Below are 26,653 nucleotides of genomic sequence, written 5' to 3'. Positions count from 1 at the left end.
GGGTCATAATCACTGGGTCCGGTCTGTGGTCTTCTCGCATAACTCTAAACTGCTGGCCTCTGCGTCTAGCGATAAGACCGTCAAGCTGTGGGACGCCAGCAGCAGCAGCGCCTGCCTGCAGACGCTTGAGGGTCATAATAAGTCAGTCCGGTCTATAGTCTTCTCGCATGACTATAAGCTACTAGCCTCTGCGTCCCGCGACGAGACCATCAAGCTGTGGGATGCTGGCAGCGGTGCCTGCCTACAGACACTTAAAGGTCATAAAGACTGGATTGGATCTGTAGTTTTCTCGCATAACTCCAAGCTGCTAGCCTCTGCGTCTGACGACCGGACTATTAAGCTGTGGGATGCTGGGAGCGGCGCCTGCCTGCAGACGCTCGAGGGTCATAAAGACTGGGTCCGGTCTGTGGTCTTCTCGCATGACTCTAAGCTGCTGGCATCTGCTTCCGAGGACGGGACCGTTAAGCTGTGGGACACCGGCTGCGGCACCGGCAGCGGCGCCTGCTTGCGGACACTGAAGGGTCATAATAAATCGGTCTACACTGTAGTCTTTTCGCATGACTCTAAGCTGTTGGTCTCTGCTTCCGACGACCAAACCGTCAAGCTCTGGAATGCTGGCAGCGGCGCCTGCCTGCAGACCTTCGAGGGTCACGGTGACTCGGTCATAAAGCTTGATATTATCAAATCAAGTCTTGAAACTAGCATGGGTATCTTAACCTCGTCTTTCCTTACCGACTCGAGTTTCTCCCAAACAAGTCCTGAAGGACTGCATTCTCAGGGATTCGGAATAAGTTCCGATCGTACCTGCATTACATGGAACTCAGTCAATCTGTTAAAGTTGCCATCGATATTCAAAGTGACAGCCACCGCTATAACAGAATCGGCCATTTGTGTTGGTTGTCATTCAGGACGAGTGCTTATATTGAGCTCCGATCATCAGTAACCGTTCTTTTCAGGTATAGGATCCTTCCATAGATATTCGACCTTCTATCAAATTTGGTCTGCTACTCACTTCTGATCTCTTTATTATCTTGTTATGACTTATATAGATAGATCACGGCATAAAATATGTGTAAGCTTACAGTTAATATTCTAGGTGTATCAAACTGCGTAAGTGTAAGGGCTAAACCAACCCTTCCAACCTTCGTGTATAGTTGCGGATGGAAATCTATATAGTGGGCCTCAGGCCTCAGTCACGTGATAGCTAAGCGAGCAGACCGCGACCTCCCATTTAGGGGGTGGGTGACTCGCGGATTAGGCAGATCAGCAACAACACCTTAAGGCAATAGATTGGCAGCTTGCCTCGCAAGAGCTATTCGTTCATCATGCTATCTCATCACCTTAGCCCCTATAGTGTACAACAACAGACCTTCAGTTACAGCTTCCCGTCCAATAATCTACCCGCGCTTATATCTTGGCAGTGGGTCTGAAGACATTGATGCTGTGTTTGTTGGTCAAGGCAATTTCGAGAGCCTCTGTACCTGAATCTCTCTCTTTGGCCTCAAAATCTTTCTGCCTGAACCCCTGCCCCACTTATTAGGGCCTCAACAAATCATCCTCCACTACAGCCACGCCAAGCGGGCGCCCAACGAACTCCTCGCCTCCGTGACTCGATTCTCTGTTGATGACTTGACAGTGATTGGGATGATGAGCCTTCTTTCAATGGATCCAGTGAATGAATTGCATAAGTAACGTCATGAGTGAGCTGGGTTGGGGACGGGGATCCTTCCAGTGAAGAATCAGACTGTGAACTAACACTAACTGCAGTGCCCAGACTTGGCTACTTGGCTGCGTGAAATGTGGAGCAGGACCCCGAGTGGTTTTGACCATAAAGATGAGGTTATGCGCTGCGCTGCATTTCTTTGTTCGTTTGTTGCAGGGGTGTTAAAATGCACTGCGCTGTCGCCGTTCCTTGACTTGCGTAGTTGACTTGCGTAGTTGGAGGTGAGGCGAATGTGATTAAATCCTCCGGCATAACTATCGCTGATTGCAGTGAGCAGAGAAAGGGGCAAAATGCCACTGCCACTCCGTCCGCTGCAGCTTCTCCAGGCGGTGTTGGCGGTATGTGTATTTGTTGCCTTGTTTCATTCGGGGAGGACCACCACACAACAAGTCGAACAAAGACCAGCATTCGAACAGAAACTCGCCCACCACCTCCACCTCCCACCAGAACCAGAACCAGAACCAGAATCAGCCCAGAAACTCGAGCATGAAGAAAGGGACATGATCATCCCACGAACCATCCACCATCTCCTCCTCGCCATGCCCAACCACCCCGTCACCAGCTTCCATCCCACCGCCCACACCCTCTCGTGGCTGCACTCCGGCTGGAAAGTCGAGTACTGGTCGGAGGAGGCGTGCGTGCAGCTGGCGCGCGAGGTGGACGCGGAGGGACGGTATGCGGCGGTCTTGCGGGGTTTGCCGTCGGCGGTGCTGGTGTCGGACTTTTGTCGGTATTTGATTCTTTTGGTGCGCGGCGGGGTGTACAATGATTTGGATGTGCGGTTGGTGAGGGAATTGCCGTGGGAGGTGATGTTCCACTCACCAGGATTTGGAGAGGAGGTGGAGGAGGAGGAGGAGGGAGGATCGAGGGGGTTATCTGATGGACCACCTAGGGCGAAGGAAATGGAGATGGAGATGGAGATGGCATCGCCCCCCGCCGTCATCATTGGCCTCGAAGGCGACACCTCGACCCCAGGTCTCCCACGGCCCCCGCAGTTCGTGCAATGGACGATGGTCGCCGCGCCAGGCCATCCCATCTTCGCCGGGGTCTTGCGCCGCATCGTCGAAACCACCGAAGAATACACCCGTCAGGCTGCACACAACCCCGCAGCGGTCGCGCCGGATATCATGGCCTGGACGGGCCCCGGAGTGTGGACGGAGGCGGTGCTGGAGTATCTCGATGTCGACGAGGGGATGTTGCACACCCTCCGCAATCTGCAGCATACAATCCGCATTAAAGACGTGGTCGTCCTGCCGAAACGCGGGTTCGCGATCACGCAGGGCGAGGATCATAGTTCGCCAGAGGTCTTGGTCAAGCATTATTTTGCTGGGACGTGGAAGACCGCGGAGTGTCGGGTTTGGTGGCGGTGGGTTGGATGGTGTTGATTAACTTATGCATACTACCTTACTATGGGGGGAGTCTGGCGTTGTTTGTTTGGCCTGGGGTTTGGCCTGGGGTTGGCCTGGGGTTTGGCCTGGGTTGGGTGTAAGTACATATTGCATCTCTCAGGAGGGTTCCTACAGCAGGGCTCGCTCTCTGGCTGCATAATTGATCGGGAAATTCATGCATGACATTCTGTTATCGCACGGGGTATTCGTATATCACAGGTATCGTATACATATCACAGCTACTCAATCCTCCCTGCAGAACCCACAACCCCTTCCCCTGCGCCGGCAATCAATCAAAACATCTTTTCAATGATATTCCGATCCCCGTCCAACTCATCCGCCTCGCGCCGCAGCACATCCGCCCGGAACCGCCGGAAGGCATTCTCGATACGCCGCCGCCGCTCCGGCTCCTTGGTGATGCTGCGACTGCCCATCGACGCGCCCCCGAGCAAGCCTAGATACGTCTCGTCAGTACACTCCCCTCATGGATAGTGGCAGTCTTCCGTGGCGCATACCTAATTCTCCCCCCAAAAACAATCCTCCCGCCGAGGCGAAGAAGTAGGTTGCGAAGTCGCCAAAGGTGGTGGGTTTCAGCAGCGGAGTGACATCCGGGATGGATTCTAGGATCATGGCACTGTTAGCATCCATGGTTTGAGTGGTTGACTTGTGCTACAGAGAGGGTCACCTGTCCGTCCATCGGCGAATACCACCTTCGTGGGCTTCTCCTGCGCACGAAAGACCTCAAAGAAGGCCCGGCGCGAGCTGCGTAGCCTAAAGGCGGTATACAAGCCCAGTCCGATGCCCAGAGCGGAGCCCACGGTGGTCCATAGGGAGACGGTGCGGGCGGCGGATTGCAAGGCGTCGCGGTCGGAGGGCTGGAGGTCGTGCTGTAGGTGTTGCTCGGCTAACCGGGTGAGATCGTCGCTGCGACGGCTGCGAGTGACGGGGATGGAGTCGAGCATGTTTGATGTTGTTGTTATGGTAGTGGTCAATTGGTTGGAGATGGTGAGGTGGAGAGAATTGAAGATGGGACTGGCTTCCAGGTCGTTTTATGCGAGGCGAGAAGTTGGATGACGTCAGTGCTTGAATGACTTCATCATTGGTTGGAAAGGAGGGGTTGAATGCTTCAAATCGGAAATTTTGGTTCGAGTGAGAACTCTATCTCGTTCTTTCAATCGCTCTGCCAGGTTGCTGGTGTTTTCTCTGTCGAGGAGGAATTGCTATCATGCATTGTCTATAGCGAGAGACGCTGCATGGCTGCCTGAGGCTGTGATTAGAAGCAGCGGTGACTGTGTTGATCACGTGATAGTCTCGATAACAAGGCGGTGAGCCTTATCTCTCTCTGGCATCTGGCAGCTTCATCTTCCCTCCCATCTTCCAACTTCATCCCCACCAACAATCAAACACAGACACCCGCATTGTCAATCAAAACATCTCTCTTGAATCTATGTCTATGTCTAGGTGTATGTCTATGTCCATCTAATCTATGGCACAAGTCAACAGACCACATCCTGTGCGGTGGCACGCTGGAACAACAACACCCCCAACAACCTAGCACGGCATTACAAGCGCGCCCCCCCTTTGAGATTCGCCTCCATCATCTGCCCAATCCGCGCATCCACCCGGCTGAACATCGCCACCGTCGCCTGCTGCAGCTCCGGTACCACTCCCTCCAGCGAGTTGCACAGATTTGTCACGAACAACCGCCGCTCCTGCTCGTCGAACACCTTGTGCCACAGCGCCCGCGGCTGCACAAAGTCCTCGTCGTCCACCGGGATCTCGTTCAGCCCCAGCACCCCGCCCAGGCGCAGGAACTCGTGGTGTCGCACCTCCTTCGCCGACGCGCTGGTCACCCCGGGTGTCAATGTGCTGCGCACGTAGTTCGGGTCGCCGCCGTAGTTGGGGGTCGCCGTGTGCGCGCCGTCGCGCAGGTAGGGCGCGTACACGGGGCACACGGGCTTGTTGGGCGGGAGGTGGGGATAGTTGACGCCGAGGCGGTAGCGTTGCGCGTCGGGGTAGGCGAACATGCGGGCTTGGAGCACTACGCACACACACACACACTGGGTTAGATTGTCGTCACTGCTTTCCAGGCGGGGGCAAGAACTTACTCGGGTCAGGCGTCGCGGCCACACCGGGCACCATGTTAGAGGGAGAGAAAGCGGCCTGCTCAATCTCGACGAAGAAGTTCTCAGGCTGCACACGAATTAGCTCAAGAAGAAGCAGAAGCTGGATTGATGAGACACAGGACACTCACGTTCTTGTTCAGAGTCATCTCGCCCACCTCAATCAATGGGAACTCCTTGTGCGGCCACACCTTGGTGATGTCGAACAGGGCCCGTCCGAAGCTCTCCGCCCGCTCTGGCTCCATCACCTGCACGTACAGCTTCCACACCGGGTACTCGCCGCGCGCAATCGCCTCCCACAGATCCTGGTTGTACGAGTCCGGGTTCGTGCCCGCCAGCCGCGTCGCCATGTCCGAGCTGATGTTGCTGATCCCCTGCACCGGCTTGAAGTGGAACTTGCAGTACCGGAAGCTGCCGTCCTCGGCCACCAGCTTGAAGGTGTGGATGCCGAACCCGGTCATCTTGCGCGCCGACTCGGGGTGGCCGCGCGAGCCGAACAGGTGCATCAGCGCGTGCACGCTCTCGGGCTGGTTGACGTGAAAGTCCCAGAACTAGGTGGAATAAATTAAGTAGGCGCTCGACTGGTGGGGTCCAAGTGGGCTTACCATGTTCGGGTCCGCACGGTTGGTAGCAGGGTGCTTCTTGTGGCTGCGGTTGACGGAAGGGAAGCGGATAGGGTCGCGCACCCAGAAGACGGGCTATTGGATCATGGTCAGAGGTAGTCGACGCTGCGAGTTTCCGACAACACATACCGCGTGGTTGCCAACAATGTCATGGTTACCCTCCTCGGTGAAGAACTTGACGGCGAATCCGTGGATATCCAGCGCGGTGTCGGCGCTGCCCAGACCACCACCCGTGGTGCTGTGGCGGAACAGCACCTTCGTCTTCTTGCCCACCCCCGTCAGAAACTTGGCCTTGGTGAGGTGCGAGATGTCCTTGGTGACGCGGAATTCACCCCAGGCGCCGGAGCCCTTGGCGTGGACGACTCTGCGCGGGTCAGTCAGGCCATGCAAGCCAGGCCGATCATGATCGTCGGGGCAGCAACATACCTCTCCGGAATTCTCTCTCGGTTGAAATGCGTCAAGGTCTCGATTAGCAGGGTGTCTCCCAAAGTGGTCAGACCACCACCGCCGAAGGTGGGCAGGGTGGTGCTGAGCGAAGGGTCCGGGACAGGCTGGCCTGAGTCAATCCATTAGAAGCTGTCCATGGAATTGGAGGGGTCCGAACATACCCTCGGCGAGGGTGAAAGTAGGCTTCGACATGACGTGTAATGTGGGTGAAAGATTGAGTTTAGGGGGGAGAATTATGGATTGCGGCGGACGATCGCAATTGTGGGAGTCTTATACGAAAGAGAGACTAGGCTTATCTTTCGTCTACGAGGGAGGGAGATAGGAAAAGCCAACGTGGCGCTACGCAGCGGTGAAACCTTTAGCTCGGATAGAATTTTTCTGGGAGAGACGGTTTCACTTAGTGTCGAATTTGACGCTTTAGCAGTGATTCTTTGGGGGTCCGTGAGGGGGAAAAGCAGGGAATTTCGAGCTTCTCTAGGGCTTTCCCCTCAATGGGCCTGCCCCTCGTGAGGGGATGCCCCGTCAGCACAATCATCGAGTGTTCATTGGCTGCACGGGGGAAATTCGGCACCTCGCTTGCTTACACAGGCTTTCACGTGACTCTTTCCGAAAGAGCCCGGATTCTGCCGGTCTCGCCGAAATTATCCCGGACACGAAGCGGCCTCAATCACCAACACCAGCTTTGCTGCTCTCTAACCGCTCTGCCCGCATACAAAAAAGCCTCATCTTCCCTCGCCTTCCCCTCATACGTCCACCACCCCCTGTCCCTCTTCCGGCAATACGGCTCACCCGGATCCTCCGGCTGCTCGGCGGCCCAAACTCGGATTGCACTGCAAACTACGAGGCATCCTTTACTGTTGCTGCTGTTCATTGTGTTCGATATGTGAAGGACACACTATATAAGGCCGTGATGGCACGCTTGATTGTTATCAGCAGCAGCAGCAGCAGCAGCACATTCATCACTTCTTAAAAGCTTTTGTTCTCATTGAAGTCACTTTCTTCTATTCACCATGTCAGTGGCCAACGACTCCCACTTTGACTTCATCGTTGTCGGCGGCGGCACTGCAGGCAACTGCATCGCTGGTCGACTGGCCGAAAACCCCAACGTCAAAGTCCTCGTCATCGAGGCCGGCGTGGCCAACTCGCACGAGATCGAGGATATCACGACCCCGTCCAAGGCGTTCGGGCTGCGCGGCAGCCAGTACGACTGGGCGTACAAGACCACCATGATCAAGCGCGACGACTACGAGCGCGTGGAGAAGCCCAACACGCGCGGCAAGGCGCTGGGCGGCAGCTCGACTGCCAACTACTTCACCTGGATCCCCGGCTCGGCGGCCACCTTTGATGATTGGGAGCCGTATGGCGGCCGCGACTGGACCTGGCAGGGCTGCGTCGAGTATCTACGCAAATGCGCCACCTACCACGATGACGAAGGGCTGTACCCGCGCGAGCTGCAGCAAATCGGTCACGGTGGGCCCGTGCAAATCTCCCACGCCGAATTAGTGCCGGAGCTGCACACCTTCCGCGACGCCCTGGCCCAGGCCTGGGTGTCCAAGGGCGAACCCCTCACTGAGGACATCTACTCGGGCCACATGCACGGACTGACCCACTGTGTCGACTCCATTTACAAGGGTGAGCGCCAGGGCAGCTACGTCTACCTCTTCAATCGCCCCAACGTCACCGTCCTCTCCGGTGCGCACTCCAAACGCCTCCTCATCGACCCGGCCACGCGCGTCTGCTCGGGCGTCGAGGTCCTCCTCCCTGCCACCCACTCCACCCTCCGCCTCCATGCCACCCGCGAGGTCATCCTCTCGCAAGGAGTGTTCGAGACCCCGAAGCTCCTGATGCTCAGCGGCGTCGGCCCGCGCTCCGAGCTCAGCAAGCACCACATCGACCTCATTGTCGACTCCCCGCACGTCGGTCAACACCTCCTCGACCACCCCATCGTCCCCTTTGTGTTGCGTCTCAAGGACGGCCTTACCCTCGACGACCACCTCCTGCGGTCCGGTCCCGCCCACGACGCCGCCGTCTCCGCCTACCGCCGCAACCGCACCGGCCCCGTCAGCTCTGGGCTGCTGGAGCTGGTCGGCTTCCCGCGCATCGACGCCCGCCTCCACCAATCCCCGGCCTACCGCAAGGCCAAAGCCGCCAACGGGGGCCGAGACCCGTTTGGTCCCGCCGGCCAACCGCACTTCGAGCTCGACTTCGTCGGCATGTTCAGCTCCGCCTTCCAGTGGCACTACCCCGTCCCTCGGGAAGGAAGCTACATGACGGTGATTGTGGACCTGCTGCGTCCCGTCAGCGAGGGCGGCGAGGTCACGCTCAACTCGACCGACCCGCTCGTCCAGCCCAACATCAACCTGAATTTCTTTGGAAATGATCTCGATATTGTTGCCATGCGCGAGGGCGTGCGGTGGACGTACGATATGCTCATGAACGGAGATGGGTTTAAGGATTTGGTGCTTGCCGAGTATCCCTGGGAGATGCCGTTGCATTCGGATGAGGCGATGGATCGCGCCGTGTTGGAACGGAGTCAGACTGGTTTCCGTACGTTTTCCTTGGTTTTTTTCCAGTTTTGTTGCAGTGTGTTTGCCTGACTGACTGACGGACTGACTGGACAGACCCCTGCGGCACCGCCCGCCTGTCAAAGAGCATCCAGCAGGGGGTCGTGGATGCCCGGCTGCGCGTCCACGGGATCCGTAACCTGCGCGTCGCCGATGCCTCGGTCATTCCCGTCATTCCGGATTGTCGCATTCAGAATTCCGTGTATATGATTGGCGAGAAGGTGGGTGTACAACATATCTGAATTGTGCATAGGTTGGATGATGTTAATGATTTGTAGGGCGCCGATCTGATAAAGGCGGATCATCGCGATCTTTACGAGGTGAGAAAGGGCGTTTCGAATTTGGTGCCTAGTCGGTTGTAGGGAAGTGGGTTTGGGGGGGGGAGGGTTTTGTTGAGCGAGATTTGGGAAGTTGTATAGAAGTGAGGTGGCGAATTTGACCGGTTGTGATTATAGGGTGTGTATTTTTGCACTGCTTGGTTATGCTATGCTTACTTTGATGGTGAGTGGAGGCGACAGTACAGTAGGATACAGTTTTACTGGAATCATCGTAGCCTACTAAGGTAGATCTTGAAGTATCCGAGTGTGACTGTGACTGTCTCGAAAACAATAGTCAGGGTTTACATTACAGAGTCCAGGCACTGCCTGTTGGGTGGTCCTCGGGCTTGATTTCTAGACACTCGAGGATCTCGTCCTAGTCGTCCCAGCTGAAACAGAGTCAAGTAAAGTCCTTGAGTGGAACTGCGTGCATTGGGGGAGGCCACAGAGTTAAGTGATGAGTATTAGCCAGGGTTTGATGGTGAGGCCATCGAACGAATACCTTGTATATTTCCTCTTCTGGATATCTACAAATAATACTTTACTTTCCGGGAAATGATGCATAGCTGACCTACTGTACACAATGCATATGGGTTCATAAGGGTTCACAATCAGGCAACCACAGCCAGGCAGAAACGACGCAGCAGGCGTTCCTGCGCTGCCACAGCGGCGGAGACGAAAACCCCGCCGGAGGTTTCTTTCCCCGGACCGCGTTGCAACCGCAGGGGATGATTGTAAAGAGACGATAGTAGACCATGAGATCAAATATGTTTCTATGGGTGTTGAATGGATGAATCTTGAGTAACGCTCCGGGTGTCTCAGTCACTTTGTTGCCCCTAATCGAGGGATGATCCGAAATGCCGTCAGGTCCGTCGCTCAGAAATATATTTTCCGCATACTCGCTAGTATTAGTAAATACTAGTATACTGTACGCAAGCTGATGAATCTAGACACTGAACAATCACTCAGCCCAATCGCTTGCGAACCATGCAGGCAGAAGAAATGCAAAGTGAGTAGAAATCTCACCCGAGACCAGAGGATCGACCATTCGTACAGTTTCTGATTCCAACGTGTGCTAGTGCGATCGCACCCTGTACGGATTGACCCATATCTGTGCTGTCCCCCATCTAAGACACACTAGCTGACCAGCATACAGTCCGATCTGCTCACCATGTTCTTCCGAGCCATCCAAATGTATCTATCCCGAAAGCGGCAAAAGGTGAGACAAGACATTTGCGAGCAAGTCCGCAATTGCTGATCGGACTCAGAGGGCTGCCCCTCGGATATCTCAATCAGATCGAGAAGCGACTGGCTGATACCGAGCAAGCCTTGTTTGAAGCGCTGACAATAATGCGCGAGCTCAATGCCTCCCACGATAGACCAATGATCCGGGCCACTCGCACGTCCCCCGACCTGCGGTCCAAAAGTGCGCGGATGCAGGAATGGTCGCGGTCGCCGTTGCGCGACTGGGCGGAGCGCGAACGCTGGTGGGAGGCACAGCGAGACCAGTTCCGGGTGACGCGGACGATGATCGGGTCGTCGCCGAGGATCGAAGCACCGCCGCCGCCCACCAGATCTGAAAGGCCGCGGATGGTCGCCGCCCCCAACCTTCCGAGCAGGAGGACCTCTGGGACAGCGGAGTCAGAATCGTCTCAACAGCAGAGGTCGGATCGAGCAACGGAAGTGGCCCAGCGAAATCCTTCGTTATACTTTTAATAGTGCATGGACCTATATATGTTGTGTAGATACACTACAATGCAACAACAACCCCCGATGGTCTAGTTGGTTCATGGCGTTCGGCTGTAATGGAAATTGTAACCGAAAAGTCACCAGTTCGATTCTGGTTCGGGGGATTGTCTTTTTTGTTTTCTTTGTTTTCGTTGCTCACTGAGTTGAGCTCACAATCAACACTATCCCAGAGGGTGATCTTCCTGAGGCTCAAATCATGGTTTTAGCGACTCTTTGCCTCCTAGTGACAATATTACTACTATCCAGTCCCCGACCGTCATGCCCGTAATTGTAGAGTAGGTAGAGAAACAGTAGATGTTTGCATCCTTTGACAAACTCCCTCCCTCCTCTTCTCTTCTCTTCATCCGCCATGGGGGTAAATCGTCTTTCCTTCACCAACAAACACCACCCCACGGTCAGCGCCATGCTACTCTTTCCTCTCAGTTGCCAGTCCTCATTCCATGATTCTGTCGTCAAGCGCATAGGTTGTCTGGATTCTGATCGTCATCCACGAAAGAACCACTAAATCCGATCGTCCACATGGCACCGGAGGTGTCTTCCTCCAACGCGCGGAGGAGTGCAAGTCCGGGGCTTCTCCGATCCCATCCCAGACGACCGAGGGGAGATGATCTTCCTCGGTGAGGGGCAAACAGACCGGGGCTGCAAATACGATATAAACCTCGATTGACGTCCTCAACTCGACATGCTGTTCTCTCATCCACTTCGTCCAGAAGAACTTATCCACACAATCCCCATGTCCGACTCCAAGTCCTACCGCATCGCCTCCATCCCCGCGGATGGCATTGGCCCCGAGGTCGTCGAAGCCGGGATCACCGCTTTGCACGCCCTGGCCGACACGCTCAAGACCTTCACGCTGGAGTTTACCCACTACGACTGGAGCTCCGAGACTTACAAGAAGACCGGACAGTACATTCCCGATGGCGGTCTCGACTCTCTCAAGCAGCACGATGCCATTCTCTTTGGTGCCGTCGGTGCTCCTGGTACGCTCCCCCGCTCCTCTCCACCACTCCTCCGCATCTCCCAGACGTCCTCACCCGATCTGCCATAGACGTGCCCGACCACATCTCCCTCTGGGGTCTCCGCCTGGCCATCTGCCAGCCTTTCCAGCAATACGCCAACGTCCGTCCCACCAAGGTCTTCCGCGGGACGCAGTCGCCGCTCCGCAACTGCACGACCGGCGACCTCGACTGGGTCATCATTCGCGAGAACAGCGAGGGTGAGTACGCCGGCCAGGGGGGTCGCTCCCACACTGGCAAGCCCTGGGAGGTGGCCACCGAGACTGCCATCTTCTCCCGCGTCGGGGTCGAGCGCATCATGCGCTTCGCCTTCGAGGTGGCCCAGAAGCGGCCCCGCAAGCTCTTGACGGTGGTCACCAAGAGCAACGCCCAGCGCAACGGGATGGTCCTCTGGGATGAGGTCGCCCAGGCGGTGGCCCAGGACTTCCCCGAGGTCACCGTCGATAAGATGCTGGTCGACGCCATGACCACCCGCATGGTCCTCAAGCCCGCGACCCTCGACACGATCGTCGCGACCAACCTGGTGCGTCCCCTCGCCTTGGATCCTGTGGGAAAGGGCACTTAAGCTAACCACGCCCCCCCAGCACGCCGATATCCTGTCCGACTTGGCTGCCGCCCTGGCTGGCTCCATCGGCATCGCTCCTACCTCCAACCTCGACCCTACCCGCCAGAACCCCTCCATGTTCGAGCCCATTCACGGCTCGGCCTTCGACATCACCGGCAAGGGGATCGCCAACCCGGTGGCCACCTTCTGGACCGCGGCGGAGATGCTCGAGTGGCTCGGGGAGACGGATGCGGCCGCGAAGCTGCTCACCGCGGTGGAGAACGTGTGCGAGGCCGGTGTGCTGACCGCCGATCTGGGCGGCACGGCCACCACCAAGGAGGTGACTGACGCGGTTGTAGCGGAGATCCAGCAGCTGTATGGTTAGTAGATGTATGATATATGTTACAGTCTGATAGTATGAGCACTGTCGACACTGTAGTTCGACCTTTCCTCCCGTGCTTTACGGCCTGAGGCAGAGCCACCCCCACATTCAACATCAGAAGAAGAAGAAAACCACGAATCACATAATTTATACATTTCTAATCACGCCCCTGCCATTCTCTATAGTAGTCCCGCGGAGGCAGCCGACAGTCGATTTACAAATAAATATAACACAAAGGCGTCCCCGCCGTGGTATCCAAGATATCATAGATCTCGCGGGAGGCGGTGAGATTTCCCATCCAGAGGGTATCGTGGATGGTGGTATTGGGGCCAGCGATGAGGCCATCGATGAAGTCGGGGCCCTTGACCACGTAAGTGCGGTTGGCTGGGTTGAGGTTCTGCCAGATCCAGAAGACCCGGTCGATCATACCGTGGTGGACGTAGAAGGCGGGGTCACCGGGGGATGTGTAGAGGTCCTTTTTTCCTCGGTCAGCTGTGAACTTGAAAGAGTGTATTATAGGGAAAAAGGGGGGAATCAAAGAACATACACCACCGGGGTCACCGCCAATCGTAAAGTGGCCGGCGGTATGCACGCCCAAAAACCCTTCCTCGAAGAACCCTTGCATGGTCCACTCGAAGCACGAGATGTCGTCGCAGTTCTGGATCAGATCCATCACGTCGCTGGTCTTAGTCCACCCCTGCGCGGCCACGGGCGAGATGTCGCGGCGCAGACACCGAGGGTTGTAGTCCAGTCCCGTGCCGTTCTGGGCCACCAGGCCGGGGATCTGTAGGGTGGGGTCCACCGGTCCGAGGTTGACGGTCATGCTGGAGAATGAGCGGGTTAGCCATTGTTGATTAGGGGCTGATGGGGAGAGTATATAGAGGATATAGAGTATATAGAGTGGTGTATACTGCTATAGTAGGGAAGGGGACGAGGCAAGCCGTACTTAGCAAAAGGACCGCTGCGCACACAACCACCTCCGACACCAGCGGGCAACGTGGTGTAGTCGGTGACGGGGGTGTCGTTGTGAGGCACATAGTCTCCATTCCCGGACATACTGTACTCGGTACCATCGAAGAGCGGCGAGTTGATCGGGTTGTCGACATATTTGTTCCAGGCCCAGTAGGGCTGGTAGCCCTCGTAGCCACACTCGTCACGCAGGGCGGTCTCGTAGGCCCAGGTGAACAGGCGGTGCCAGGTGAGGAAGTTGCCCTAACATGATGGCCGGATGCCGTTAGCTGGGCGCATCAAGGAAGGGAGTAGGAGGGGTGGACATACCGTGCCATGAATCCACAAGGTCTGGTTGATGTGCACGGCGACAAAGTCGTCGAAGCGGTTGCGAGCCCCCGGAGCGAAGCTGGGATCCGACTTGGGCGGCAGGCTCATCAGACACAAAACCGCATCGGTATACTTCTTCCGATCCGCGGGGGCCAACGAGGACCTGAGGTTTCACATCAGATCAGTGAGCTGCAAAGGGCCGGCTCTGAGCGGAGCGGCGCGGGGGCAAGCTACAACATACCACTCGCGACGAACGGCCGCATTCTTGATGGTGCAGGTCGAGTTGGCGCCATGAGCGGCCTCATAGGCAACCTTAGTGGCCAGAGCTTTGCTGGCGAGCTTATCCACGGCATCGGGGGTGCCGAGGATGGCTGCAGCTGGCGAAGCAGCCAAAGCAGCCACAGCCGCGGTGGACAAGCGAGAGAACTTCATAACGGATTGGCGGCACTCAGCGGATGGGAATGCAGTGAGCGGACTGACAGAGTGGAAGAAAAGCCGGTCACCACTTCCCTCTATATAGTCCTGTTTCTGTTCACCCCCTGAATAGACTGGAGACCACGACAAGACTGCTGCCTCGTGGGAAAACGAAGCTAATCAGCCCATGTGGTCGTCTGGATGTCGGAACCGGGCGAATAGCCCTAAGTGAAGAGACGACCCAACTCTTAGTCGCTGCACCGTCGGCAGGCTAATCATGAGAAGCATACGCATGGTTCCCCTTCCCCCTCCCAATTCCAATGATATCAATACCATTATAGATAGTTCTAGCCGGAATTCGAACCGATGGTGGGGAGAGGGGGGGGATGGGAGGGTGTACTTGTCCGCTAAGGGTCAGTTCTTCCGGAGACAGCCGGTGCCCTGGGTAACGGCTGCTATCTGCCCCTTGCGACTCGACAACGCGTATTCTTTGCAAAGACATAAACTCAGTAAGCCCTGGATGTGAGATCGGATTCCCCCAGATTAAACGTCTGACCTGTCATGGGGGCAACTCAATTATCTCGAGGGCGGGATGGGCGTGGCCAAGCGTGAACAGGGGGGTCCCTGCGCCGTTCACGGCCTGAAGTAGCCAATGTTGCCTCTCACACCCCAGTTCGGAGGAGAGACACCCCCTGGAATGAATGCGCACCCAATTGTTCCTTGTGGGCGGGATGGGGAATGGCGCCGAACTGTCGAGGATTGAGAATTCATTTGGGTTAATCTATACTAGTGCTGATTAGTGGGTCTTTAGCCCCTCATCGTCGGCCGCACGACACGCTTAGCTGCTGTCATCCGTCTTCCCCGATTTGACCGTTGGACTTCGGCCGGACAGGAAGCGAGAAACGGAATGGAGTCCAGTGGAGTGCAAGAGTCAGGGAAATGTGCGATTGCTGGCCTGTGAGTCCGATCTTCCCTCCCAGGGTCGCCGCCCACCCGTGATCGTCCGGATCGCCTCGTTGTTTCCAAGCCCGAGGGGCATGTCTTGCAGGGCTCTAAATTTCATCGAGAACAATGGTTCTGGTCGAACAGGTTGCAGAGCGACTGCTGACCGCTGAAGATTCATGCAGAATGCCGGCCACGTTGCCCCGCCAGCGCCACGCTCCGACCTAATTCCCGGGTCGGGGGCTTCTGGAATATGGCGTGAGTAAGATAGTTAGATGAGAAGCTGACACTAGAGAGTAGTGTCTGCATGATCCTGGCTAGTCTCGCCAACCAGGAGATTTGAGGAGGGTCTCTAGACCATTCGAGTCCATAGTCCGCACAGCCGAGGTTACAGTAACTAGATAACTCGCTTCGTCCTCGAGGGCCACCCACCGGTAATCTCGAATGGACGAGACTTCCGAAGACGTAGCCTAAATCCGAAGATGGCATCGGAGAAGGAGCGGAAATTCAGGCCCAGATCGTGCAGAAGTCGAGTTTGGCTGCGCCTCCGTCCAACGGTTGACGGTCTCCTTGTGATTCCTTCCTGTGGTAGCTTGCGAGAGGAAGAGAAAAGGCCACTCGTCCTAGATGTTCTCCCTTCAGGTATCATCAACTCAGCCTCGTCCTCGTTGTTGATGGCTTGCGGTCACTGCGTGCAGTGACTTCGTTCTCGTCGATATGACGGCCATCCCCCTCGGGCCACGAACGGAGGCCGTCTCCTCCCACGCCCCGACCATCTTGGCGGTGGTTGGGTCTTTGACGGGCCTGTCCACGCTGATCGTCCTGCTACGGTGCTATGTGCGCGGACTGGTTCTGCGGAAGTTCAATGCGGAGGAGTACAATGTCATCGGAGCGTGGGTAAGTGGACTCCTGGCTGGGATCTGCAGGGTTCGTGACGAGGAGATCGACATGTCCTGATCGGTATATATTCTGGCTTAGCTCTGTGCGGTGGGAGTGCTGGTGTGCTTCGTGATTGAGACACAGCATGGCGTCGGCCGCTACTCGAAGGACATCTCCGGCGAGGACGTCATGTATCTGGCCAAGGTGGTGTGGTTCCATTCCATCATCGTTATGGTGGGACTCAGTCTCGTCAAAATCTCCCTGGCGGTGTTTCTGCGCCGATTTGCGCAGAGTATGCTGCGAAAGGTGTTGATCGGATCCATCGGTGGGTCGGCTTTCCACGATTACGCCCGCGACAAGATGCTAATCATCATCATCATTGGCATAGTGTTTTTGGTCGCCTTCACTATCTCCTGCGGCTTGACCCTGATTCTCGAGTGTATCCCCGTGGCGGCCGCATGGGATTATAGTCTGCGTGCTAATGCTCGGTGCTTTGACACGGATACCTTCACGGCCATCGGGCTGTGGAACAGCAGTATGTCTTCCCTCTGTCATGTTGATTGAAGGTATAGTACATGCGCTCTGCAGACACTCACCCCGGTCGCATTCTAGTCACCAACCTCGTGACCGACATCATCTTCGCCACGCTACCGGTGCCGATGTTCATCAAGATCCAGGTCAATCGACGGACCAAGGCGTCGCTGATCGGAGTGTTGAGCTTGGGATATCTGTAGGTCGGAGTCTGCTGGGATGTCTAAACTGAATTGAAATGAACTGAACTGAACGAAACGGGTGCACCAGGGCCTGTGTCGCTGGCATTATCAAGATCATCGCTCAAGTGAAAGTGTTGCATGAGACGAATATGTATCGGTAAGTGACGGGTCCAGGGCTTGTGAATGGGATATGCATTGCTCACTCCATCTACAGAAATGACACCTTTATGGTCTGGAACTGGTATGTGGCGAAGAGCTCGCGACAGTACGAAATCACAGCTGACGGCAAGAACAGCGTCGAACTGAATGTCGCCATCTTGGGAGCATGTCTCCCAAGTCTCAAACCCCTGGTGAAATCCCTGCTGGACAGCACGCGCAGCCTGACCAGTGGACGCCGTACTGCATATGGCAACAATTATCCCGGATATTACGGCCAACGCAGCGCCGATATCACGCTGAAGTCGATGACGCGACGCACACACCACTCCATGTACAACATCACGGTCGAGGGCAGCTCGGACGGAGACTCGAACAGCGCGCACAGCGGCAATCGTGCGGAGGACGAGCAGCGCCTGCATCACACGGAGACAGGCATCTTGAAGACCACGGAGGTGGTGGTGCACACGCAGCAGTAGGCTGGACTCGACTGTACATACATACATACATATATACATACTAAGTCTTTCCTTTGTTCCTCTCATGCGCCAATGCGATATCAAGTAAATCCCATCTCTCAGAGCTAGTTGATTCAACGCGTTGAGCGCGTCGATCCAGCAAGTATTGAGTGCTTGGCGGTGATGCTCCCCCTTGCATGCGGTGGTGATGATCATTAATTCTACCTACTGGACGTGTCGTCCTTCGATGACAGCTGGCCAGAGCTGCAGAGGGGTCAAATCCTTAAATCAACTCATATTGAGAATTGATCGTAGAGGAATAACCGTCATTCTCGAGCAATATCTGGATGCAATTCTTGACGGGTTGGAAGGATGGCCGAGCAAGCGCGAGAGAAACAAGCCGGCAATGACACCAGCCAACCTTTGTTTTCGACAGAGGAGGAGGAACAAGTGGTGAGAAAAATTGACAGCTTCGTCTTGCCCATGTTGTGTCTGGTGTTCTTCTTCCAGTGTGAGTCTCCCCTCCCATGCACTGCTGCTTCTCTTCTGGCACTCTCCCACTCATCCATCGCCACTACAGACCTCGACAAGCAAGGCCTGAGTTATGCCTCTGTATTCGGCCTCATTGAGGACCTTTCCCTGCATGGATCGGAATACTCGTGGTGCTCCTCCATTTTCTATGTTGGTATGACCGGACCCACGAATGAATTGATCAGGAGAGTATCCTATTGACAGCCCGCCAGGCCAGCTGATTTCGGAGTATCCTTTCATCTATCTCATGAGTCGCCTGCCCTTGACCCGTTTCGTTGGCATTACCATGTACGTTTTTTTATGAGACTGTCTCTTCCTGCCAACCCACTAACACTTGCACCCAGTATCATCTGGGGAGGAGTGTGCATGTGTCTGGCAGCCTGCCAGACCTTCACCAGCTTCGCCGCCGTCCGGTTTCTGCTGGGCGTGAGTGAGGGCGCGGTCGCCCCAGCGTTCGTCACCCTAACCAGTGTCTGGTATCGGAAGAGAGAGCATGCTGTGCGCGTCGGGTAAGACCTCATTCCAGAAGTCCGTGGCCGGATTGTGTCGTTGATATCTTGTCCTAGAGTCTGGATCACGATGGATGGACTGGCTCAGACGATCGGCTGTCTGCTCATGTACGCCATCGGACGAACTTCCCCTGGAGCGCTGGCCCCCTGGCGGACATTTTTCCTCATCTGCGGGGCCTTGTCATGTCTTTGCGGCGTCATCTTCATCCTCGTTGTGCCTTCTTCGCCCCAGAAAGCCTGGTTTCTCACCCCGCGGGAAATCGAGGTCCTCGAAGCCCGCATGGCCCTCGACCGGGACGCTGGCGACCTGACGCACTTTTCCCTTGCACAAGTCAAGGAGACGGTGAGGGACCTCCGGTCGTGGTTTATGTTTATCTTTGGGGTATTGGTCACGATGCAAGCCCCGGTGCTTACGGTAGGGTCTCTGGGTTCGCAGCTATGTATCATCCCACCGTTACTGACCGATCTAGTTTGCCTCTCTCATCATCAAGAACTTGAATTACAGTAGTCTGCAGACGATGCTCTACACGGCACCCTCCGGCGCGGTGCAGATGCTGGCGATCTGGATCAGTCTGGCTGGATGCTACCTCCTTCCTCAGAACCGATGCTTGGTGGTGATGGTGATGACCATTCCCCCCTTGGTCGGAAACATCCTCCTTCTCAAGCTTCCGCTGTCTGCTGGATGGGCTCTCATAGTTGCCTCCTGGCTGGTACGCTCTCTGTCGCCAACCATACGAAATGGAGGGACAACGCTGACGGACTCCAGGCTTCGTGTCTCCCCAACATCCTGGCTCTCGTGCTGAGTCTTAGTGCCTCGAACGTCAAGGGAAACACCAAACGTCCCATGGTCAATGCCTTATTCTTCATTGGCTACTGCACTGGTTGTATCGCTGCCCCGCAGCTCTGGAAGTCCGATGCTGCGCCGAGGTTCTTCGAGGGGATCGTGACCGACATTGTCACTTGGTGTCTGCTCATCGTGGCGTTGGGGGTGTACTGGTATCTCTGCCGATCGGAAAATCGCAGAAGAGACGAGATGAGGGCTCACTCGTCGCAAATCACCTTTCACCCTGGGGACGATCTGACGGATATCCAGGATGTTCAGTTTCGGTATAATCACTAAGGGCTTGTTGACCTTCTGCGTAGATGACCACCTCAATCGACACATCAATCGTCAGCGGTCAGTTTTACTTGTTATTAGTCATTGCTTGGACCAGGAAGACGGAGTGAGCTATAAGTAGGTAGATATATCTTCAGTGGGGATATGGGAGAGAAACGAGGTGATTTCCAAAGTGTTCGCAAGTCTAGCAGAATTGGTATATGGCCACAACGTGCTTCTGGACGGTCAACAATCAACCGATCAACCGATCACTAGTCGCTGATGTGCTTATCTTTCACTCGATAGTGAAAAAAGGAAAATAAAAATCATGGAAAAAAGAAATGCGTCAGCGGGGAGTCGAACCCCGATCTATTGCTTGGAAGGCAACAATGCTAACCGCTACACCACTAACGCTGGCTGTTGTTAAATCAAGGCAGCATATGTATATGAGGTAAGTCCCAGATTAATTCTCACGATGCTCTTTCACACTTTGCTGGGTAAATGGTAAACACCAGGAAGTGGTTTCGTCGCAATGCGCCTCTCTTTGTGAGGGATCCATGCTTATCATGACATCCTCCTCGGCTGGCGGGAGCGAACTGGCTGTGGTCTATCGGGACTCTGCTTGAGTAAATGCAAGACTTGAAGATGGGACGGGAATATATTCTATTAGGATGTAGTTGTCGAGGACCGACTTTCCCCGGGGAAATCCGTGAAGGACACCACTGCATTAAGTTCTATCCACAATTTGACTCGATCGAGTGGCGTATACAGGTCGGACCTCGCAAAACCGCAAGATCAAGTAACCCCCCCGCGGCCATGCAGCTGACACTCGCCATCGACCACCTACACCACCATCGATCTGATAACGGCTATCATGTACGCTGAGTCTGCGATGCCCGAGTGCCCATCCAGCACCCGCGGGGGGCATTCGTACTCCTAAACAGGACTCGTGCGTGTTCCAGATCAGAATATGTGCTCATGATGCATGGGATCGTGGTCTGAAGCAATTAGGGTTATGAGTTTGCTGCCCGACACAAAGCTCCCGATGGAATCCCCGACATGGCCGATAAATTCCCCAGGAGGCGTAGTCTCCTAGAGAAGAGAATAGATTGATTCGCAACCATGGAGAGAAACATCACCATCATCCGGAATTTTGATCCTGGTGTTTCGTGGCCAATGCAAAGCTAGTAAGCAGGGATCTCCACTTCCCCGCCTCACTTTCTCTCTCCACCCCTCCTCGCGCCTCTCTCAACATCCCAGCAGATCCTCAACTTTCTAAGATAATACCATTCCTATTGCCGTCCAAGACAGCTTAAACCTCTTGACAAATGTCCGAATTCGACGCCCTCCTGGGCAAATACACCAAGCAAGACAACCCTCAGGTACACGGCGTCATCTGCAAATGCGTCGACCGAACCGGTACAGCCCTTACCTTTTACCACCTCACCCCCCTCCCTCCCCTCTCCAACTAACCCTATTGTTCCACCAGGAACCGAAATCTACAGCAAAGTAGCCGGCCACACCAGCCTCGCCCCCGACAGCCCACCTCTCCACGAAGACGCCGTCCTGAAACTCGCCAGCGCGACGAAGCTCATCACCAGCATTGCCCTCCTCCAATGCGTCGACCAGGGCCTCATCACTCTCGACCAACCCCTCACGACTATTCTCCCCGAGCTTGACGCGATCGAGATTCTGACAGACGTCGTCGGCGGACAATGCACCTACGCGCCCAGCACCACTCCCATCACCGCTCGCCATCTCCTGTCGCATACTTCCGGACTGGGGTACAGATTCACCCACCGGCTGTTAGGCCTACGGGCGGAGGCGCGGGCAAACCAGCCCACCTCCCTGCAGGTCACGGAGCGATATGCCATGCCCTTGGTCTTCGAGCCCGGGACGGGCTGGCTGTATGGATGTAGTCTGGATTGGGCCGGGGTGGTGGTCAGTCGTCTGCACGAGGGCATCTCCCTGGGGGATTATTTCGTCGAGCACATCTGGAAGCCCCTGGGTCTGTCCTCGCCGTTTCCCCGGTTCAATATCGCGCGGCACCCCGAGTATCAGGCCCGACTGATGCAGGGGACACAGCGGACGGCGGACGGTCGGCTCGAGTCGTTGGATCGCTGGGCGTTTGACAACGATGAAGATCAGGAGGGAGGGTGTGGATTGGCGGGTACGAGCAAGGATTTCCTCGCGGTGCTGGCGGATCTCGTGTCGGAGACGCCGACCCTCCTGGCTCGGTCGACCGTCGCGGAGATGTTTACCCCCCAGCTGGAGCCGGAGGTGGATAGCGTGCAGATCCAGATGCTGCTGGGGTTGCGGTCGGCGTGGGGGACAGTCGCCGGTCCAATTGCCGATGATGCAGTCAACTATGGCCTCGGAGGCTTGCTTTGTCTGGGGCCAGTGCCGGAAATCGGGCAGCCAAAGGGGGTGTTGGCTTGGGGTGGCGCGACGAATGTCGTCTGGTGGGCAAATCGCGAGCTGGGCGTCGCGGGCTTCTTTGCCACGCAGCAGGCTCCATTTGGCAATCCTACGGCCACGAAGCTGGTCAATGCGTGGAAGAAGGATTTCTGGAGGCAGTACAATGCTATTGAACTGCCATGACTGCTCTGCACCATCTCACATAAGATAGGGCAATGATGCGAGCCCAATCCCCCCCCCATGCTAGCACTATATAAAGATGCGCCATTGTAGTGCCCACGGACACTTACAGAGGCATCTGAACCCTAGCATTCTGGCTCCGAGCCTCCTTCTTGCGCAACATTTCCAGCTACCCGATAATACTCTCCCACTTCGCTTGAAGTGGATGTGGTTGGATCGCTCGCTCCGCCATCAGGGCTTGAGACCCTTGCCGATCGCATATAAGACTTCACTAGTACCGGGTGTAGTAGCAGATCGTGAAAGATCAAGAATACTAATAAGGAACGAAGCCGAAGTCGGTATTTGTGTCTTAAGCTAGAGGTGGGCCATATCACAGCTGGAGTCGAGATTGTGATTTGGATGTAGCATTGACGACATAGGATATAAATGCAGCCCTTTAGTTCAACCAAGGCAAGATGGCCGAGCGGTCTAAGGCGCTGCACTCAAGGATTCACTCCTTCTCCAGATCACATCTGAAGAGCATTGCAGTCACGCAAGTGGCGTGGGTTCGAATCCCACTCTTGTCATCTCTTTTTTGCTTTTTTCTCTCCCTGCCATTATCATGTACCCACCCGTAGTCTGTAGCCGGAGTTAGTGCCTTGGCATATCTGATTTATCATACGTAGTATAGTATATAAGGCATAAAACCAAGTTCTCCTTCAGACCCTATCCGTACGGATTCCATTCACAATGGTAGAGCTTGGTGTTCAAGGGGGTCGTGTTGTTGGTTCGTAGAAAGGGGTGGTGATGGATGGATTGAAGCACTTTGAAGCTTGAATGCTACCAGGCTTTCTACCTGATCATTCGAATGCTGTTTGCTAAGGAAGTGATAGCCATGACAAGCAGTGATTCTGCAGCGTCTGGCTTGGCAAGTGAAGGATTCACTCAACAAATGGTTCAAATGGTCCCCAGCCCAGGGTCAAGCAGTTATCTGCTTGATTGATAGCGATTGATTAGATTGATCTCTGGCTCGTCTCGCGCTCCACTTTGGGCCTAAGCGTCCCTTCACCGGCCCTCTGTTCCCCTCTACGTTCTTGTCTGAGCCATGGATTTGTGCCGAAGTTGACACTGCTCGAAACTTGGCTCAATAAGTCTAGTCTAGTGGCGTGCGGAGACTTTGACCTCGTGGACAAGTGCGGAGGGCATGGCCCAAAGGCAGTGGTTATCGGTTGATTTGCAGTTGGCAGGTGCTTGTGCTTGTGAAATGGTAAGAAGAGCCCAGAACTGCACAGTATGAGAAACATCTGTGTAGCTACACTTGAGAAATGAGGATGTTATGGTCTCATGCGAACCCGAGAAAGCCCTGAATGATCAAATGAATGCACTTGCAGTAAGCTTATCAGCAGGCCCACCCACGGTGGATCCATGCTTGGTAGTCTTGTCTGGCCCCCCTTGCTTCCCCAGAATACTCCAGGAGAGAGGCAGTTGTCATATCATGCTAGTCCATTGGTCTCTGAACATCCTCTATCTCTAAACAGCGGAAATAAAACTCCGAGTCAATGTACCACTTCAGTTCTGTAGGATCAATCGTCCCCTTCCACATCCTCCTTCCGGGTCCTGAGTACGAAACGGCGAGTCTCTGACTAAATATTCTTTCTCTTATTCAATTGCAAACTTGAACAACAGCTCGAGCAATTAGTCGACCTGCAATTCCGTCTTGTATGTGCTGTGTCGTCGGGTGGCGGATCGACCCTTGGATATAGCCTTAAGAACTGCCAGTCTTTGTCCCCTTCCTTGAGAGCGATTGCCAGGCAGCGAAAGCCGCGCAGAGCAAATTCCTGTCTTTGTTCTTGTACTGCTCTATCTCGGCTTGATTACAGCCGGCAAGCTTGATTCTAGCTTTGGGAGCCCCTTTGGCGCACACGTATCGTACCCTATCACAGGAGCAAGTAGTGGTGATGCGCTTCGATACCGGATCGAATGGGGTGAAGTCCTCCGTCACCCACGGACGAGACAGAATCTATCGTGCTTAAGGTGTCGAAGCAACGCATTTGGGACGCTTGAACAGCTCCACACCAGGAAGCGAAAAGGATAGACCCTTGCCGCCCTATGATGCAGGGTACCAAGACCAACAGCTTGGGGCTCTGAGCGAGATTGCAGCCCCTGAGTCTGCTCATCCGATGGGCCTTCGACATCCGATTCCAGAGGAAGATTCTGTGTCTTGATCACTAGGATGAAAGAACGTCGAATTGTCAGTGACCTGTTCCATATTTTGAAGAATGGCCAACTGTCCTTATGTGCGATTATACCTTGAAACGTGCTGTGTATTGCATAGTATACCGTATGGCCAAGTCTATCGTGACGCTCTTTTGCTTTCATTTTGACAACCTCTAATAGAGGAAGTGTATTTTACGATATGAGAGGGAGTGACTTGGTAGGTTTGCCATCAAACTCTGCCAGCATTTGTCTTGAAGATGATCATGGCTGGGTTTCAGTTGACTATTGTCAGTGCCATAATTTCAAGACGGACAGTATGTGCCTCTATCCTCCATCCTTAGTAGCGATCTCTCGCTCTTTTTCAATGTGACAATCCTACGTTCTTGTATTATGTAGAACCATGCTCTATGTACTGTCCCGAGCAAAGCAAATAGGCTTATAGTCTACATCAGTCGACCCGTGAAGATGAGCACAAGGCTTTTGTCTCCGTCCGGTGGGTCTGGCGTCTCAATCCGAGGGTAGACTCTGCCCCTCGTCCGTTATCTCTTATCCCCCACTTCAACCACGAAGCTCGACCTGCCCTTGGTTTGGAATCCACTCCAGATCTCCGCGGAATGGTCCAGTGAAATGTCAAGTGCGATGGAGTGGTCTGTGCAGTGTTTCGATCAGCCGGCGACTCAGAATCTCAGACTATCCACTGCCTGGTATGATTTTAAGCAGCTACAGAGCCTGGATAAGTCGCCTGTTGCATAGCTCGTATTGGAAGATGAATAGATCAGAATAGTGGCAATTAGCGGCAGTGGTTTCCCCCCTTAACTAGCCCTAATGCGGGAGTTTCCTCGCTCTAATTTTCCCCAACTCGCCTTCAGCTCCAGACTGGTTCTCCACAATCATTTTCCGTCATTGTCGGTTAAAATAGCGATAGGCTCAGATTGATCCGATCCTTGTCAGAAAAGAACCTTGTTAGCTGAGATTCAGGTACGCGACTGCTGCGGCTGTCCCAGGCCGCTGGGATTGATGGTATCCAACGCCACCCAAACCCAGCTGGCCGTCTGCTTAAAATAACTACTACCCATCATCCTGCTTCTTGTGTCTCACTCACAACGACCAATTTTTCGCTCTTTCTCTCCCCTCCAGTGTCAGTCTTTTCCGTTCATGCTGTTGTAATCATTGATACCCAGGCTTCCCCCAGAGCCCTCATCATTCTTGACCTTTGAACATCATCATCATCATCATCACAATCAGTCATTACCACCTCACCATGAAGAGCATGAAGAGCGGACTGCTTCTCATCTCAGCCCTGGCTCCTGCCAGTCTGGCAGCTACCATCGCCCTTCCAGCTGCCAGTGCTGCTGCTGAATCTCTTGCCACCATTACCTCGACTTATCCCACCGTCGTGACCAGTGTCATCGCCAGCACTTCCGCAGTAGTGACCACCAACGTCGTCTGTGCCACGGGAACCGCCTCTCTCGGATCCGGTAACTCGTGCTCGGACTATGCTTGGTCATCGGCCGGCTATTATTATCGTGAAATGTGCGACGGTTCTTCGATTAGTGGTGCAACTACCAGAGCTGCTATGAATGTCTATTCACGCCAAGCCAACATCAATGGCTGCGAAGTATATTGTCGCATCTTCAACGGAATGTGTAATGCTGTCAACTACTATCCGGCTTTGTCCAGTTGCCAGTATCTGTGGGCTACGGGCGCTTCGGTGGTGTCTGCCTCGGGCTACCAGGCGATCAGTAGTTATCCCACCAACCCATGCACCGAGACGGGCACTACCGTCGAGACCGACTACTTGACTGAGTATGTGACCAGCCAGGCCACCACTGTCTATACCATCACCATCTCGACTACGCCTGCTCCAGTCGTCTCAACCGTCACTCCCACTCTTGCAGCTTCGTCTAGCGTTGTGGCAGTTTTATCCTCCATTCCTTCTTCAATTCCTTCATCCATTCCCTCATCCATTCCCTCATCCATTCCCTCATCCATTCCCTCATCCATTCC

The 26,653-nt window shown here is 54.9% G+C and overlaps 11 protein-coding genes and 3 non-coding genes across 14 annotated transcripts in view; 10 read left to right on the top strand and 4 right to left on the bottom strand.

Moving 5' to 3' along the window:
* The window catches only part of BP01DRAFT_402092 (YVTN repeat-like/Quino protein amine dehydrogenase), a gene marked incomplete at its 3' end in the record, with an annotated part of 3,734 nt that extends 2,791 nt beyond the window's left edge, over positions 1 to 943 (top strand). Inside the window, exon 6 of the mRNA XM_025578634.1 lies at positions 77 to 943. Coding sequence (XP_025429748.1) covers positions 77 to 943 — 867 coding nt within the window. The remainder of the gene's footprint in view (positions 1 to 76) is intronic.
* An 824-nt stretch (positions 944 to 1,767) lies between these two features.
* Positions 1,768 to 3,279, top strand: och4 (putative alpha-1,6-mannosyltransferase subunit (Hoc1)). The gene is made up of 2 exons (XM_025578211.1): positions 1,768 to 1,944; positions 2,001 to 3,279. The coding sequence occupies exon 2, from the start codon at positions 2,014 to 2,016 to the stop codon at positions 3,106 to 3,108; it is 1,095 nt and encodes a 364-aa protein (XP_025429747.1). The 5' UTR covers positions 1,768 to 1,944; positions 2,001 to 2,013; the 3' UTR covers positions 3,109 to 3,279.
* A 125-nt stretch (positions 3,280 to 3,404) lies between these two features.
* BP01DRAFT_343919 (uncharacterized protein) lies at positions 3,405 to 4,313 on the bottom strand (the record flags this gene model as incomplete). Its single annotated transcript, XM_025573536.1, has 3 exons — positions 3,797 to 4,313; positions 3,627 to 3,731; positions 3,405 to 3,565 (listed from the first exon to the last, which is right to left on the bottom strand). The coding sequence occupies exons 1-3, from the start codon at positions 4,071 to 4,073 to the stop codon at positions 3,405 to 3,407; spliced, it is 543 nt and encodes a 180-aa protein (XP_025429746.1). The 5' UTR covers positions 4,074 to 4,313.
* A 263-nt stretch (positions 4,314 to 4,576) lies between these two features.
* On the bottom strand, positions 4,577 to 6,184 carry BP01DRAFT_358195 (heme-dependent catalase). The gene is made up of 4 exons (XM_025575379.1): positions 5,987 to 6,184; positions 5,366 to 5,932; positions 5,220 to 5,304; positions 4,577 to 5,152 (listed from the first exon to the last, which is right to left on the bottom strand). The coding sequence occupies exons 2-4, from the start codon at positions 5,738 to 5,740 to the stop codon at positions 4,674 to 4,676; spliced, it is 939 nt and encodes a 312-aa protein (XP_025429745.1). The 5' UTR covers positions 5,741 to 5,932; positions 5,987 to 6,184; the 3' UTR covers positions 4,577 to 4,673.
* Positions 6,185 to 7,314: 1,130 nt separating this feature from the next.
* Positions 7,315 to 10,901, top strand: BP01DRAFT_384145 (GMC family oxidoreductase; the record flags this gene model as incomplete). Its single annotated transcript, XM_025577482.1, has 5 exons — positions 7,315 to 8,851; positions 8,926 to 9,089; positions 9,147 to 9,188; positions 10,342 to 10,379; positions 10,454 to 10,901. The coding sequence occupies 5 exons, from the start codon at positions 7,315 to 7,317 to the stop codon at positions 10,899 to 10,901; spliced, it is 2,229 nt and encodes a 742-aa protein (XP_025429744.1).
* Positions 10,902 to 10,952: 51 nt separating this feature from the next.
* BP01DRAFT_t215 lies at positions 10,953 to 11,038 on the top strand. Its single transcript has one exon. It is a non-coding gene; the product is annotated as a tRNA-Tyr (tRNA).
* Positions 11,039 to 11,667: 629 nt separating this feature from the next.
* BP01DRAFT_367032 (putative tartrate dehydrogenase) lies at positions 11,668 to 12,879 on the top strand (the record flags this gene model as incomplete). Its single annotated transcript, XM_025576437.1, has 3 exons — positions 11,668 to 11,914; positions 11,983 to 12,473; positions 12,535 to 12,879. 3 exons carry the CDS (start codon positions 11,668 to 11,670, stop codon positions 12,877 to 12,879), a joined length of 1,083 nt encoding a protein of 360 aa, XP_025429743.1.
* Positions 12,880 to 13,090: 211 nt separating this feature from the next.
* Positions 13,091 to 14,630, bottom strand: BP01DRAFT_402086 (tyrosinase family protein; the record flags this gene model as incomplete). Its single annotated transcript, XM_025578633.1, has 5 exons — positions 14,396 to 14,630; positions 14,155 to 14,317; positions 13,823 to 14,088; positions 13,424 to 13,700; positions 13,091 to 13,351 (listed from the first exon to the last, which is right to left on the bottom strand). The coding sequence occupies exons 1-5, from the start codon at positions 14,584 to 14,586 to the stop codon at positions 13,091 to 13,093; spliced, it is 1,158 nt and encodes a 385-aa protein (XP_025429742.1). The 5' UTR covers positions 14,587 to 14,630.
* Positions 14,631 to 16,227: 1,597 nt separating this feature from the next.
* Positions 16,228 to 17,759, top strand: BP01DRAFT_402074 (oxidoreductase; the record flags this gene model as incomplete). The annotated part of the gene is made up of 7 exons (XM_025578632.1): positions 16,228 to 16,407; positions 16,489 to 16,714; positions 16,778 to 16,924; positions 17,002 to 17,119; positions 17,191 to 17,259; positions 17,317 to 17,343; positions 17,398 to 17,759. The coding sequence occupies 7 exons, from the start codon at positions 16,228 to 16,230 to the stop codon at positions 17,735 to 17,737; spliced, it is 1,107 nt and encodes a 368-aa protein (XP_025429741.1). The 3' UTR covers positions 17,738 to 17,759.
* A 297-nt stretch (positions 17,760 to 18,056) lies between these two features.
* On the top strand, positions 18,057 to 20,024 carry BP01DRAFT_402068 (MFS general substrate transporter). Its single transcript, XM_025578631.1, has 7 exons — positions 18,057 to 18,227; positions 18,297 to 18,401; positions 18,460 to 18,535; positions 18,592 to 18,756; positions 18,814 to 19,171; positions 19,227 to 19,466; positions 19,523 to 20,024. The coding sequence occupies exons 1-7, from the start codon at positions 18,089 to 18,091 to the stop codon at positions 19,874 to 19,876; spliced, it is 1,437 nt and encodes a 478-aa protein (XP_025429740.1). The 5' UTR covers positions 18,057 to 18,088; the 3' UTR covers positions 19,877 to 20,024.
* Positions 20,025 to 20,194: 170 nt separating this feature from the next.
* Positions 20,195 to 20,266, bottom strand: BP01DRAFT_t211. Its single transcript has one exon. It is a non-coding gene; the product is annotated as a tRNA-Gly (tRNA).
* An 852-nt stretch (positions 20,267 to 21,118) lies between these two features.
* Positions 21,119 to 22,851, top strand: BP01DRAFT_393096 (serine hydrolase domain-containing protein). Its single transcript, XM_025578210.1, has 2 exons — positions 21,119 to 21,271; positions 21,342 to 22,851. Exons 1-2 carry the CDS (start codon positions 21,181 to 21,183, stop codon positions 22,451 to 22,453), a joined length of 1,203 nt encoding a protein of 400 aa, XP_025429739.1. The 5' UTR covers positions 21,119 to 21,180; the 3' UTR covers positions 22,454 to 22,851.
* A 48-nt stretch (positions 22,852 to 22,899) lies between these two features.
* BP01DRAFT_t216 lies at positions 22,900 to 23,016 on the top strand. The gene has a single exon. It is a non-coding gene; the product is annotated as a tRNA-Leu (tRNA).
* A 2,891-nt stretch (positions 23,017 to 25,907) lies between these two features.
* Positions 25,908 to 26,653, top strand: part of BP01DRAFT_384139 (uncharacterized protein) — a gene marked incomplete at both ends in the record, with an annotated part of 1,476 nt that continues 730 nt past the window's right edge. The window contains one exon of the mRNA XM_025577481.1: positions 25,908 to 26,452. Coding sequence (XP_025429738.1) covers positions 25,908 to 26,452 — 545 coding nt within the window. The remainder of the gene's footprint in view (positions 26,453 to 26,653) is intronic.

Source organism: Aspergillus saccharolyticus (assembly GCF_003184585.1).
Source record: "Aspergillus saccharolyticus JOP 1030-1 unplaced genomic scaffold BP01scaffold_24, whole genome shotgun sequence".
Lineage (NCBI taxonomy): Eukaryota > Fungi > Ascomycota > Eurotiomycetes > Eurotiales > Aspergillaceae > Aspergillus > Aspergillus saccharolyticus.
Note: the sequence above shows the minus strand (reverse complement) of the source record. Positions and strands in the feature narration are given on the sequence as shown.